The 13,257-nt window shown below is 39.7% G+C and overlaps 1 protein-coding gene across 2 annotated transcripts in view; it reads right to left on the bottom strand.

Moving 5' to 3' along the window:
• Nucleotides 1–797: 797 nt before the first annotated feature.
• The window catches only part of RNF149 (ring finger protein 149), a 20,298-nt gene continuing 7,838 nt past the window's right edge, over nucleotides 798–13,257 (bottom strand). The window contains exons 5-8 of one of the 2 annotated variants that reach the window (XM_008594583.1): nucleotides 9,753–9,951; nucleotides 9,308–9,352; nucleotides 2,840–5,071; nucleotides 798–1,116 (exon numbers count right to left, since the gene is read on the bottom strand). In XM_008594583.1, the coding sequence (XP_008592805.1) occupies nucleotides 5,028–5,071; nucleotides 9,308–9,352; nucleotides 9,753–9,951 (288 nt within the window). In that variant the 3' untranslated portion in view covers nucleotides 798–1,116; nucleotides 2,840–5,027. The remainder of the gene's footprint in view (nucleotides 1,117–2,839; nucleotides 5,072–9,307; nucleotides 9,353–9,752; nucleotides 9,952–13,257) is intronic. The other variant, XM_008594584.1, reaches the window with a different exon arrangement.

Genomic DNA, 13,257 nt, shown 5'->3' with positions numbered 1-13,257 from the left:
AAAAAAAAAAAGACAAAAAGGAAAAAAAAAAAAATTAAAGGAAACCAAGCCTACAAGATGAGTACAAAATCCAATCTTACAACACTGGAGCCAATGCACTACATTTGTGACACTGTATATCTTACTCTTATGAAAGCAAGGGATTTGTAAGTATGTTTGCTTAGAGGAAATAATGACCTGAGCCCCTATCACAGAATGCCTTCAGACAACTAATATGGTGGCAGCAGCACTGGTTCTCTCAATGCCTAGAAGTGGGCATTGCTGTTTTGCATTTTAGCAGAGTTCATTCCTGAAATATCTTTTTGGAAGGGCAATTTCAGCAACTGCCCCTGTTGGAAACAATGCAACTTTAGGTTCCAGGTCCTCCTGATTCTCTGGCATGACATTCACCTTGCAGCCAACAGCACTGTATGTAGCGCACACCTGAAGGAAGCTGATCTAACATCCATAAGGCATATCACAGCCTTGTTGCACTTACGACAGTAGACAGCGTTTCACTACACTTGGGGACCATTTTAAGCAGTGAAGTTGCCAACAAAATGTACAAAAATGGGAAAAATGTGGTACTAAATAGATCATGGAAAGGACACTTGTTTGCATTTATGAGAGTTGAAACAAGAAGGCAGAGGGAGCCCCTTGTCCGATCTCAGGGATGTGCGTATCAGGCAATTCAAATCTTTCACCACTCTGCACATGTCTGAAAATGACAGCCAAAGTGCTACACATGACGATTTTGGGGTTACAAATTTTAGTGAGTAGGCGAAGAGTAGGCGAATTCTCAAATACAGACCTGCAAATAAGGAGGATCAAGACTGCAGTATTCTTTACTTGAAAGAGGAGAGATTTACTTACAAAGAACAGTAGTTATATTTATAGAACATTTTTAGAAAAAAAAAAGTCAAGATTTACATTTACAACAAGTTTCTTGATTAAACATGTTTAAAAGTAAAAGTTTAACCTGAAGTGGAAGATACTATAATCCTGGGATTCAATAACTGGGTAATCAACTTTTAAGTGTAATGAAATGAATTCCATTTAACTCTCATGTGAATAAGACACCTTGCATTCCTGGGATTTTCTAGTTCCAATTTCTAGCTTTAAAAATCTTCAAATCACCTGTTAAAGAGACAGAAATAAGTAACATATTAGGGTAGAAAGAAATTATTTCAAAAAGTTGTTTCAGATTTTAAAAGAACAATTCTAAGTGTTACTCATTTAAACAACTTTATAGAAATGGTATCACTTTTTTCCTTATAGAACACATATACCTTTACACCTAATTTTAAGTAGCACAGTTTTATACATTTTAAATGAATCACACACCCACAGAGAATGATGGCTCATGTCTACTTTAAATGACATTGAGTGACATCCCTTTAAGATAACATTTTAAAAGTATCTGGAGGGCCGGCCCTGTGGCGCACTGGAGAGTGCACCGCTTGGGAGCGTGGTGGCGCTCCCGCTGAGGGTTCAGATCCCATATGGAGACCGGTTCCTGCTCACTGGCTGAGCGCGGTGCGGGCGCAACACCGAGGGTTGCGATCCCGTTGCCGGTCCCCGGTACGGGCGCAACACCGAGGGTTGCGATCCCATTACCGGTCAGTAAAAAAGACAAAAAGGAAAAAAAAAAAGTATCTGGAAAATTACTGTGTAAGAAAAACTTTTTACATTACTTGCTGCAATTCTCACACCCTCTAACTACTAAGACATGTTACTGACTTCATTTTACATCCGATCTGTCTTTTTATGCAATCACTACTGTTTTTATCAGGAAGATCCCTAAGACACTCCAAAAACACCTGTATAATCCTGGGATTCGATAACTGCAGTCAGCCAACAAGAAAGTACTGGTGTTCTCAGGTTTCTCATTAGCCCATAAGCCTACAACTCGGGAAAGAATAGACTGCTTTTTCTAGCAGTCAAATGAATGCTGTGTAAACACTTTTTTCAATTCACAACTTATTTTATACTTTGCTGTAAAAAGAGGGCAAGTCTCTAGCTGCAGGCTGATTATGACACTGTAGACATTTCACTTATAACCAGTAATCCAAGTACTAGTATTTCTGAAAATGAAATGCTAACAAGTGCTTTAAAACTTTAAAAACTATATTAGCTAGGAAATGCATAGGTGGCTTTCCTAATTGGTTGCTGCGTCACAGAACACACGTTATATAATGAAACTAGCTTTGGTTCAAGTCAACATCCCATCATGCTTTAGTAAATCACAAAGTAGAGTTTATACCAAGCCCGTAAAAACTGCTTTTGACTAAAACATATAATTACCTCAAATTCTAGTAATACATACATGCTGATTTAATTAATCTCAGCCCTCGTTGAGCAAATAAATTTTAACATGCTCAAAAGTCTGTTGCCAAACTAAGCTATCTTACTGAGGAATTTGGTTACACTGGGTATTTCATCCAAATGGGCTCACTTGTACTTGAATGAAGATCTACTGTTATTTCTATGATTCTAGCAGTCCTTGATCTGATAAGCATATCTCAAGGTACACAGATATTTTACTATTTGTTCAAGCCCCAATGTTGTCTGAGGGTTACTGATTATTTTTCTTAAAAATAGCTCTGCTGTCTATGGGAATGCCCGTGTTGGCCACTCCCATTTAGAAAGCTCCCCCAAGATATGAAGCTTTAATCCTGATGCTACTGAGGTCAGGCCAGTGGTTCGCTTCAGGAGATTTTGTCATCGTGCACCCAATAGAGAGCAAACTGCTGATGGAGACACACTGCAATTCGGCCTTTTATTGTCATCATTCCTCAGTAGCTGCAGGGAGATATCTTCTGGGAAAGGCTATATGTTCCAGATCCCTAAAAAGACTTACTACCTGCAAAACGGTGCCAGGTTTTTAAACCTCTCTGGCCCTTTGTGGTCTTCCACTGGGAAGTCGGAACGCCAGTCAAGGCTGGGGAGTCAAGAAGTACAAAGAAATACACCAGGCAGGCAGGAACTGCAGAGAGCTTCTCGGTCACGGACACACTGTCTCCTTCAAAAAGCAAAGCTAAAAAAAAAATACTGCACTACATTACACGTGAATAAATGGCTTTTAGGACAACCGGCAAGAGGAAAGTGATTACCGCCATAAAGAACATGGCTGAACTAAACCAGATCATCTACTTTCCAAGCATCTCATCAACTTTAAAGTTTCAGCAAAAATTTTAGTAATATTTGACCTTTCTTTATCATGTTTATTTCCATCTAAAACAACTTTATCAACAAACTTTTTCCTTTCAAAGTACTGAAGAGTTTTCTTCTCTTGCTAATTTCTTTTTGCTACTAAAGACTTGTGTTTCTAGAGATAAGACAATAATTATTCCAACCTCTTCTATTTAGAATTTAGTGTTCAAACATGAATTAAAGGAAGCTATATTTGACAGCTGCTGATTAAGAAATCACACTTTCTGTGATTATTAGAAACAATTTACCTTTGTCTGCCACGGTATTCTTTCTAAAAGTCAGCTTCATTAGCTACTGGGAGGAATTATTAATTAAAGCATTTTCCTTAGTATGTTTCTTAAAAGACAAAGAGCAAACAGTCCACCAGGTACAGAATCAAGGACATATTCTCCTATTTGCACTGAGCCACAGAGGGTAGATTTCAAAGACAGTGGCTGTTATGGAAACCTGCTTTGAGGCTATCTATTAAAATAAGTGCTCCAAGTAGGACGAGTTTTCTGTTTCCACAGCTCCTCATACTGGATCTGGCCACAGACTTTGCTGCAAACTTTACTCACTGAGTACGTTACAATGAGTAGCCAGATTCAAAGTGTGTGTGGTAAATAACTTGAGAAAATAAAACAAACCCTTATATCCTAGATACGGCTACAAGGATAAATTCTTCATACTTTTTAAAATTACTTTTTTCTGAAACATTTTTGCCTCCACATAAGGATATATACAATGATTAGTTTAGAAATAACAAAGGACTACTGTTCCACACTCTAAAAAATAACTGCCTCATGCTCCTCGTCCTTCACTTCCAAGGAGTGAGAAAAGAGCAGGGTGTGCGTTTATTTAATCACTTTATAAAACTTAGAGAACAGTCTCCAAAAGCTTTACAGTAGCCTGCTCCTTTGACCTACAAGTCAGAACAGCAAACAAGAGGTTAAGCAAGGCCATGGTATTAAGTTTGCTTAAAAACTAACTGAGAAAACTGGTTATTTCATTCCAACAATGAAAATCAAAATTCTCCATTTTTCATCCTTTTAATTGTAAAGATTAAATCGCAATTGGAACCAATATAATACATTCATCATTAAAAAAAAAAAAAATCACAGTATGTCTACGAGATTTCCTTAACGAGGCAATGAGGAACTTAGCACTCAGGTGCAATACCAAATCTCAGCATTTTTATTTGTAGGAAAAATGAAATTTCCCTCCCCATTGAGGTATCACAAGAAATTAAGTAATAAAGTGAAAAAAATGCAGATATTAAATTCATCTAATGCTTTTCTTAAATTCCAAACAATGAACAAGACTTCTCAGATTTTGAAATCTCTATATACAGATGTTCAAGAAAGCTGTAGATTTCTCATCTCAGTTACAAGTTTAAAGTTCTAAAAAAGTCCTTCCTCCAGGGAAAGCCCATGTGATCAATTATTGAACTTAATCACACAGTTTCACTACAACTAGTCTAAAACTGGTGTGCTTAGTCTAAAAACCTTGAGAAACAGAATTTGTTCTACAGTACAGGAGCGGCTAGTCTGGCGCTTACAAACACCACCGTCCTTTACATTAGAGTGCCTTCCTTAGTCATCATCTTTGCAATAGTCTGAAACAACACACTGTTTACTGTAAACACTATATTTTAGTAGATAAATATATGAAGACTAATCAAAAAGTCTCTTTAAGAATAAAATATTTCAGCCCTTTGTATATCAAATCAGAATCTGAAAAGTAAAATAATGTACATTATTTTCAAATATACAAACTATGTGCTAAAGTAAAAAAAATAAAATGTCCTTTTGTTCAAGCCAAGCTCCATCGGTGGATGCCATTGGTGGGCACATGCGCTAGGAGAGGGGTCCTCCACGCTGAGAGTCACTCCTGCCGGCTTCTGCAACAAAGCAACAAAGCGACAAAAGGCACCCTATGTCAGTAGGTTGGTAGGCACGTTCCCAACTTCAATTACACAAACACAGTTACTCATGTGGAGATGGTTCAATAAACAAACTGCAGAAAAATTTAAATAAAACTTACATGCAAAAATGCCAACCCATACCAGAAAGGTGGTCAACAAGAAAAATATGTAAATATCTTCCTCACACACAGTGTGACAGGTTTTCTACTATTAACCTAAACAACATTAATCTGATCAGCATGGAGCTATAAGAAAAAGATGCAGTCTAGCATGCTGGTACTAGAAAATGTTTTCAAATGTCGAACAAGCAGCTATGACGATGATGAAAACAACAGTTGGCATTTACCAGGCACTATATATTGGCCCTACAAGGCGGAGTACAGTATGTGATTATGCCCATTTTTATAGATGGCAAGGAAGAGGAGCTGGTATTTAAATCCTGAAAAATCAGTATTACTGGGAGTACAAAAAAGGAATGCAAAATCCCTTCAGCACAAAAGGCTTCTTATAACAATAGCACACTTCCCTAAATATAGCAGCAGAATCAAATACCTTTCTTTTCAATTTAAAACTTTTATTTAATGGTGAAAAAAGATAAGTAATCTTATTAAACTTCCCTCCAGTTTAAAAAATTTGTTTACTTTTTAAATTGACAAAAATTATATATATTTATGGTGTACAACATGTTTTGAGATATATACACATTGTGGAATGGCTAAATCAAGCTAATTAACATATGCATCACCTCACATACTTATCATTCATCTGTGGTGAGAACACTTAAAATCTACTCTCTCAGAAATTTTCAAGTATACAACATATTTTTTTTTTCCTTTTTGTCTTTTTTCGTGACCGGCAACGGGATCGCAACCCTCGGTGTTGCGCCCGCACCTCGCTCAGCCAGTGAGCAGCCGGTCTGTATGTGGGATCCGAACCCTCGGCGGGAGCGCCACCGCGCTCCCAAGCGGCGCACTGTAGCAGTGTGCCACCTGGCCGGCCCCTCAAGTATACAACATATTGTTATTAAGTTAGTCACCATGTTGTACAATGACCTCTTGAACTTATTCCTCCTGTCCAGCTGAAATTTTGTATCGTTTGGCCAACATCTCATTAACTCCCCCAACCCTCCAGAACCACATGCTTTGAGCTCCCTACAGTGAGTGAAGGTGGTCAGCTGGACAGGGGATGCAGCACTGGGCAGAGACACGTTCTCCAGGGGGTCTACCATCAATAATTCCCACACTGGTTTCCTAGTTGCTCCTGAGAGTCTAGGAGATGTTTTCTCAACTATAAGTGAAACTACATTATATTCTAGAAGTACTAATATCTGCTTAAAATAACTGATTTTTCTAATTTAATATATTAAATTAAACTTAATTTTATATTGTTACTGTTTAAGGAAGAAAGAACATCAACATATAAATTACTTGTCAACTTACTGCTGAACAATACTTGGGAATAAAGAAAGGACAGGAAGAGAAAATAGAAAGTGAGCCCATAGGAGAGGCTGGGGTGGGGCAGGGGCATCCAGCTTCTTCAGAATGTGTCTGACATTCTGTTGTTTTGTAAACCTAGCTTCCTTGTCCACCTTCTTTATTTCTATCCACTATTTCAAATTACATTATCTTAGTCCTAAGCTTAAGCATTTGAGGGGAGATGATGATAAACTGGAATGCACTATAGGTAACAAGGATGCAGAAAAACCTGGAGACTGTCTTTGATGGACATTTCATCAGGATAAAACTCTTTATCTGTCTAAGTATCTCAAGGGTAGTCATGTACTAGAGAAAGTAGATTTGGTTTTCTTTCTAGAGTCTGAAGGCAATGGCAAAAATCACCCTGGTATGCACTTGGGCTCAATATAATGGGATTCCTAAAAATAAGAGCCAGTTGGTAAACTGAATGTGCTGCCTTGTATGTAAGGTGGTCCAGTTTCCGCTAGAGAGCTAGTAAAGAGAGTGCCTACAACTGATCAACCACTTCAACTTTAGTTTGTGTTCTCTAATTGATTCTTCTCTTATCTCTTTGAGTTTTTTAAGATCAGTGCTTGGAATTCCTTTTCAGACAACGCAAGGGTTTCCTGCTGTATGGGGTTTGGTATTTGAGAATTACCATATTCCTTCAGTGGTGTCATATCTATTTGTTTATTTGTAGTTCTAGTATTTTTTTGTTGATGTTTGGTCATCTGGTAGGACATTTGTTTCTTCTACTACTCTGGAGTAGGCTGTGAGGGGAAAGACCTCCTTCTCTATTTCTAGGCTCTGCTGGTGACTCTCCTAGTAGCAGTGCAGTTGAGTGTGCTGCCTCGCTTCCCGTTTGGTTGGTGGGCGGGTCCCTCCTCGGTTCAGGCAGGCACGGGCAGGCCTGTGGCTGTGTAGGAGGTGGCGTGCGGGTCTGGTGCCCACCTGGGTGCCCGCTTGGTCCCACTTCAACTTTACAATTCTCTGAAATCCATTCTCCCCTTTTCTTTCATAATGTATTCTCTATCCTCCTCTGGTAGTCGTCTGAAACTTAAGTTCTAATATTTCTATCTTTGCCTTACAGATCCTAAACATGTTAAAAGATAAACTGATTCAGTTTTGCTTTGGAAAAATATGCTTCCTCTTCCAGGATGCCAAAATTCAAAATCAGAAGCATCAATTCTTCCCAGTTAAAATGACCTGTAAATTAATCCAATTCAAATAAAACTTCTGATAGAATTTTCTTTCACTTAGCCAAATGATTTTATTTTATTTTTTTATTTTATTTTATTTTTTTTTGTCTTTTTTTCCGTGTCCGGCAACGGATCGCAACCCTCAGTGTCGCCCCCGCACCGGGCCGGGACCGGCAACAGGATCGCAACCCTCGGTGTTGCCCCCGCGCCTCGCTCAGCCAGTGAGCGGGAACTGGTCTGTATGTGGGATCCGAACACTCGGCGGGAGCGCCGCCGCGCTTCCCAAGCGGCACACTAGCGCAGTGCGCCACCGGGCCGGCCCCAGCAAAATGATTTTAGAATTAATCTTTAAAAAATACAGAATAGCCCAGAAATTAAAAAAAATAAAATAAAATAAAGATGAAAAAATTTGCCTTGCCTTGCAAATAATCATTATTCACTAAACAATGTTAGGACAAATGGTTAAACACATGGGGGAAAGAAAGGTTACTTAAATCTCCCTCACACCTTAAAAAATGTGGATTAAGATTTAAATGTTAAATACAAAACCACAAATACTAGCAAAATATAGGTCAGTATTTTTATAATCGCAAGATAGAAAGACCTTCCTAAATTAGTATGCTATCAAAGGCAGAACCATGGAAGAATGAGAAGTTGGACTACTTTAAAATTAAAACACACCAAAAAGTCAAAGGACACAGAAATTAGGAGGAAAATATACAAAATACATGACAATGACATATATATTTTCAGTACGTTAAAAGCTCTAAGAATCAATATGAAAAAATTAATATCTCCATAAAAAAATAAGCTAGGGATGAAATGAACAATTCATAAGAGAAGAATAAAAATGACCAATAAATATGGAAAGAGGGTAACCTCATCAGTAATCAAAAAAATGCAATTCACTATATTTTACCTATCAGAATGAGAGAAAACAATTAGACAAGTGGTTAATATATACATGTAATGATTTCAAAGTACTGCTGATAGTAAATGTCCATTAAGGGGGCTGGCCCGTGGCTCACTCGGGAGAGTGCGGTGCTGATAACACCAAGGCCCCGGGTTCGGATCCCATATAGGGATGGCCGGTTTGCTCACTGGCTGAGCGTGGTGCTGATAACACCAAGTCAAGGGTTGAGATCCCCTTACCGGTCAAAAAAAAAAAAAAATGTCCATTAAGTTTAAAGAAATTAGGTTGGCCGGTTAGCTCAGTTAAAAATCCAAAATGTAGGGGCCGGCCCGGTGGCGCACTGGAGAGTGCGCCGCTTGGGAGTGCGGCGGCACTCCTGCCGAGGGTTCGGATCCCATGTGGAGACCGGTTCCCGCTCACTGGCTGAGCACGGCGCGGGCGCAACACCAAGGGTTGCAGGTTGCGATCCCGTTGCCGGTCCCCGGTACGGGCGTGACACCGAGGGTTGCAATCCCATTACTGGTCAGTACAAAAGACAAAAAGGAAAAAAAAAAATCCAAAATGTAATATTATGCAGCTATAAAATTATCTATTTACTGACACAGAAAGAGCCTCATATGTTAAGTGAAAAATGAATGTTTCTTATCAGCAAGTAAGTGACATTCCCCCATCCTTGAACACAGAAAAACATCTGCAAAGATATTTATTAAAATGTTAAAATAAGGGCCGGCCCGGTGGCGCACTGCTGTAGTGCGCCGCTTGGGAAGCACGGCGGCGCTCCCACCCGAGGGTTCGGATCCCACATACAGACCGGTTCCCGCTCACTGGCTGAGTGAGGCGCGGGAGCAACACCGAGGGTTGCGATCCCGTTGCCGGTCCCGGTCCGGTACGGGGGTGACACTGAGGGTTGCAATCTGTTGCTGGACATGGAAAAAGACAAAAAGGAAAAAAAAAAAATGTTAAAATAATACTTCTAGGTGTGGTATATGGCTTTCATTTTTTCCTTTATGCTTTTCTGCATTTTATGTATTTCTTCATTTTCTTCAACTACTGACAACACTACATTGATTTATAACCTGCAAGCTACTTACCTAGTAATGCTGTGTTTTCACCTGCATCTTCTTTAAAGCTGGCATCACACTGCGGCACAGATTCATTAGTGGAAGGCGATGGTAAATTGCTCCCATCACTTCTGTCATCATCTTGTAAAGTGATGCTCAAATTTATAGCCGAAACACTTCCCGGGGTAGATTCTGGAACAGGTATCTCCTGTACATCCTCAGGCTCACCCTTGAAAATTAGAAAAGAAAATGCCTTTTCTAAGTAACATGGTCAAACCTTATCTATCATCTCACTCATAATTCATACAAGGTATTACTTTTATACACTGAATTTGGTAAAAAGCACACCAATGTCTCCTTTATCTAGCATCACGAGAAAATGAATTAGCTCTCAGCAGGCAGCTTTCCAAGCCCTACGTTTTTATTCTAAAAACTATTTCTTCCACCTTGATACAAGCAACGCTACCTTTTATACCATTGATTGGCATAAAGTGAAGCCTGCTTGAATGGAGGCTTCACTTTCTGTGAACCAGCCTGGGTGTCTGCTACTTATTGAGGCCACAGCCCAGAACTCTAATTACTGCCGTGCTGTTTTACGGCAAGGCGCTAGGGTTTCAGAGATGAACAAGGTTTCAGAACAACAAAGGGCTTCAGACTGTATTTTGGTTTTCTTTTTTTTTTTTTTTATAAAAGCTTGAACTAATACAAAGAAAAATCAACTCTGGCTCCTTCCTTACAGACAGGGTGTCTCTCAGCTGTTGCCTGCCTCCAACTTCCCTCCCTCTTCCATTTGCTGCTTTAAAGAAAGTAAGATAAGGAGAGTGAGGCCGGAGCCTCCGGCAGCATTGCTACGTTAGATCTCAGCACTTGGGGGATATCTAGAAACCTTTTTTGGTTAATACCAGAGTCAAAGCCGTGTTGTGAGTAGACGAAATTGCTGGTCAAGTGACATATGAAACGAGGGGTTACTGTAGGGTGACTGTGCACACAGGGCTCAGAGTCCCGCCACTGCTTCAAGTAGGAACTGCTCCTGGGCACTCTGCCCCTGGGCTCTGAGGGCTAAGGGCAGGCTGGCCTGAGGCTCCCACTGTGCCCACAGCCCTGTTCCACCTGTGCTCTAGAACCAGCACCCCCCCCCCCCCCCCACCAACCCAAACCCCCCAACCCACCACCAAAACCCCCCCCCCCCCCCCCCAGCAGTAACTAAACACCCTCAAACCCAGCACAGAGCTTTCCCTCCCCCTCCTACTCCCGATACACCGAGCCACAACTCCTGGTGCTGTTGTGTCATCACAATGCTGAGACTCTGGCTCAGCCCAACCCCAATCTGTTTATCTCAGAACTGCCAAACTGAACTGCCAACCTGAAACCCCACCTGTTCTCCCTCTGACAGTCATCAGTCTGTGATGTACTCATGTGTCTGACAAATCCTTTTCAGCTGCGCCTCTGAAATACACTCCCTCCATCTTCCCACTTGCCCTGGTAGGGGAGCCACTCCTTCCTCTGTGCTCCTGCAGATGGCACTGCAAACGTGCCTCTTTCGCCTTGTTGTGTCTGGGTGCATGCCCTGGCCTCTACCAGTCCAGAAAGTGAAATCCTCAAGAGCCCACACAGAGGGGCTGTGTCTTATTCATCTTTGTCTCCCCAGAGCCAAGCTCAGATCTAATCTCTTAGGCGGCACCCCTTTATCAATGCCTGCTGAATGAATGAAAACACCACTGACAAGTGGCACACCAAAGTGGCTTTAGCTGCAAATCAAAGGATCGGCTGCCTTTAAAGTTTGCATGAGAGACTGCTGGCGACTCTAACCATGCCTCTGAGGAAACAGAGAACTAGTTACCTACCACAAGACAGCATGTCATGACTACCTGAAACATCCAACGCAGGAGGGGCCAAAGGGTCTAAAGAAAATGGCATACTGGCTAAAGACTAGAAAATTAAAGGAAAGCCAAGTAAATCTCATAGTTGGATGTGAAGTTACTACAGGTTTCTGTTCTTCAAAAAATAAATGAGGCATTCTGGGAATACATATTCTAACTTTCTGAAATTAACATTCTAAGAATGCAACTCAACCTTATATAGAATGAAGAATCTTGATTTTTAATATATGAAATATATATGTAGCTATATTACCAAAAACAAAACCCATGAGGACTAAAGTCCTTGGTAAGGTCAGTCAAATTCCTTTTAAACAAATGTCTAAATATGAAAAATAGGTTTAAAATTACTGACTAGTGAAGAAAACAACTTAGAATGAGTTTCAGAGTGTATCTTAGAAAGAAAAGAATTCTAAAGCTTTGCCAAGGTAAAAATGTGTCGAGCTCCCTGTACTCTTCACTTAAAATCCTGTATCATGAAGGCTCATGTCCCTTGTCTGAGCTACAGTCTCTGGAGCAAAGAGGGGATGAGCCAAGTTCATTAAGAAAGCACATTATGCCATGCTAAACAGAGCTGCAATTAGTAAGAACCATGAATATGTCAAATTGAGAAATTCTAGAGGAAAGACCAATTTTCTAGATATGAAAGCAGAATGAGTTTCTAGTAAAACAGTTCTTGAACACTGACCTTCCCCCTTCCTGTGACCTACAGTGAAGGCATTCTATAATGCACATTTAAAAACCATAATTTATAGAGAATTATAGTATCTTAAGTATCTTTTAAAGTAAGATCTTAAGTATCTTTCGAAGACACAGTAAGCTAGAAGATGAGAGGACATCTTAAGCAGACTTGCAGCCACAGAACACTCTTGTTTCATGGGTCAAAGCTTTAGTGATGCTGTTACAGAAGCTTACATGGCTATATGGCTTTAAGTTGCATAAAATGATCATCATTAAAAAAAAATCTTTGTAGTTTCTAATGCTACAATAAATTCTACAGGAAACTCTAAAAATATGTTTAGCAACAAGAAAAATATATTTGATATTTAAATTTTTCCAAAAATCTTTATTTAAAAACTCTTTATTATTTGAGAGTATTTTAAAGCATTAACAGATTGTATACTCTAAAAACAATAAAAAATATAACTAGAAAAATCTACTTTTTCCCTTTATGTTCCAGTCTTTAGGTAGGGTAGTAGTAAACAGCCTGGACTCTGAAATTAAGCAAACTTGTGTTTGGTTCTCCATTAACTAGCTATGGGATGTTAGGTGAGTTTATTATGATTTCCCTCTCACTTTGCCCTCATGTCTTCTGAAGAAGGTCCTATGACCACCTAAGTATCACAAACTGATGGATTCAATGCAGGACAAATGTCCCCAGCACTATTTGATTTTGAAACCCAGGAATGGGGAAAACTGATGTCAAGAAGTGCTGGCTTCAGTCTCCTCACATGTAAAATGTTCACCTTAAGCCAGAAAATGTATAAGGCTCCTTCCATTTCAAACATTTTATGATTCTTGTTCATAAAAAACTGACTAACATATATACATTCTGCAGTACAGTATACCAAAACATACTGCTCTAAGTAATTACAAACTCTCTGGGGAACATCTTATCATATTATTCTACCATCATAAATTTAGTTCATTGATTTTTT

The sequence above is a fragment of the Galeopterus variegatus genome, unplaced genomic scaffold (genome assembly GCF_000696425.1).
Source record: "Galeopterus variegatus unplaced genomic scaffold, G_variegatus-3.0.2 Scaffold11094, whole genome shotgun sequence".
NCBI classification, from domain to species: Eukaryota; Metazoa; Chordata; class Mammalia; order Dermoptera; family Cynocephalidae; genus Galeopterus; species Galeopterus variegatus.
This window is presented reverse-complemented; position numbering and strand designations above follow the sequence as displayed.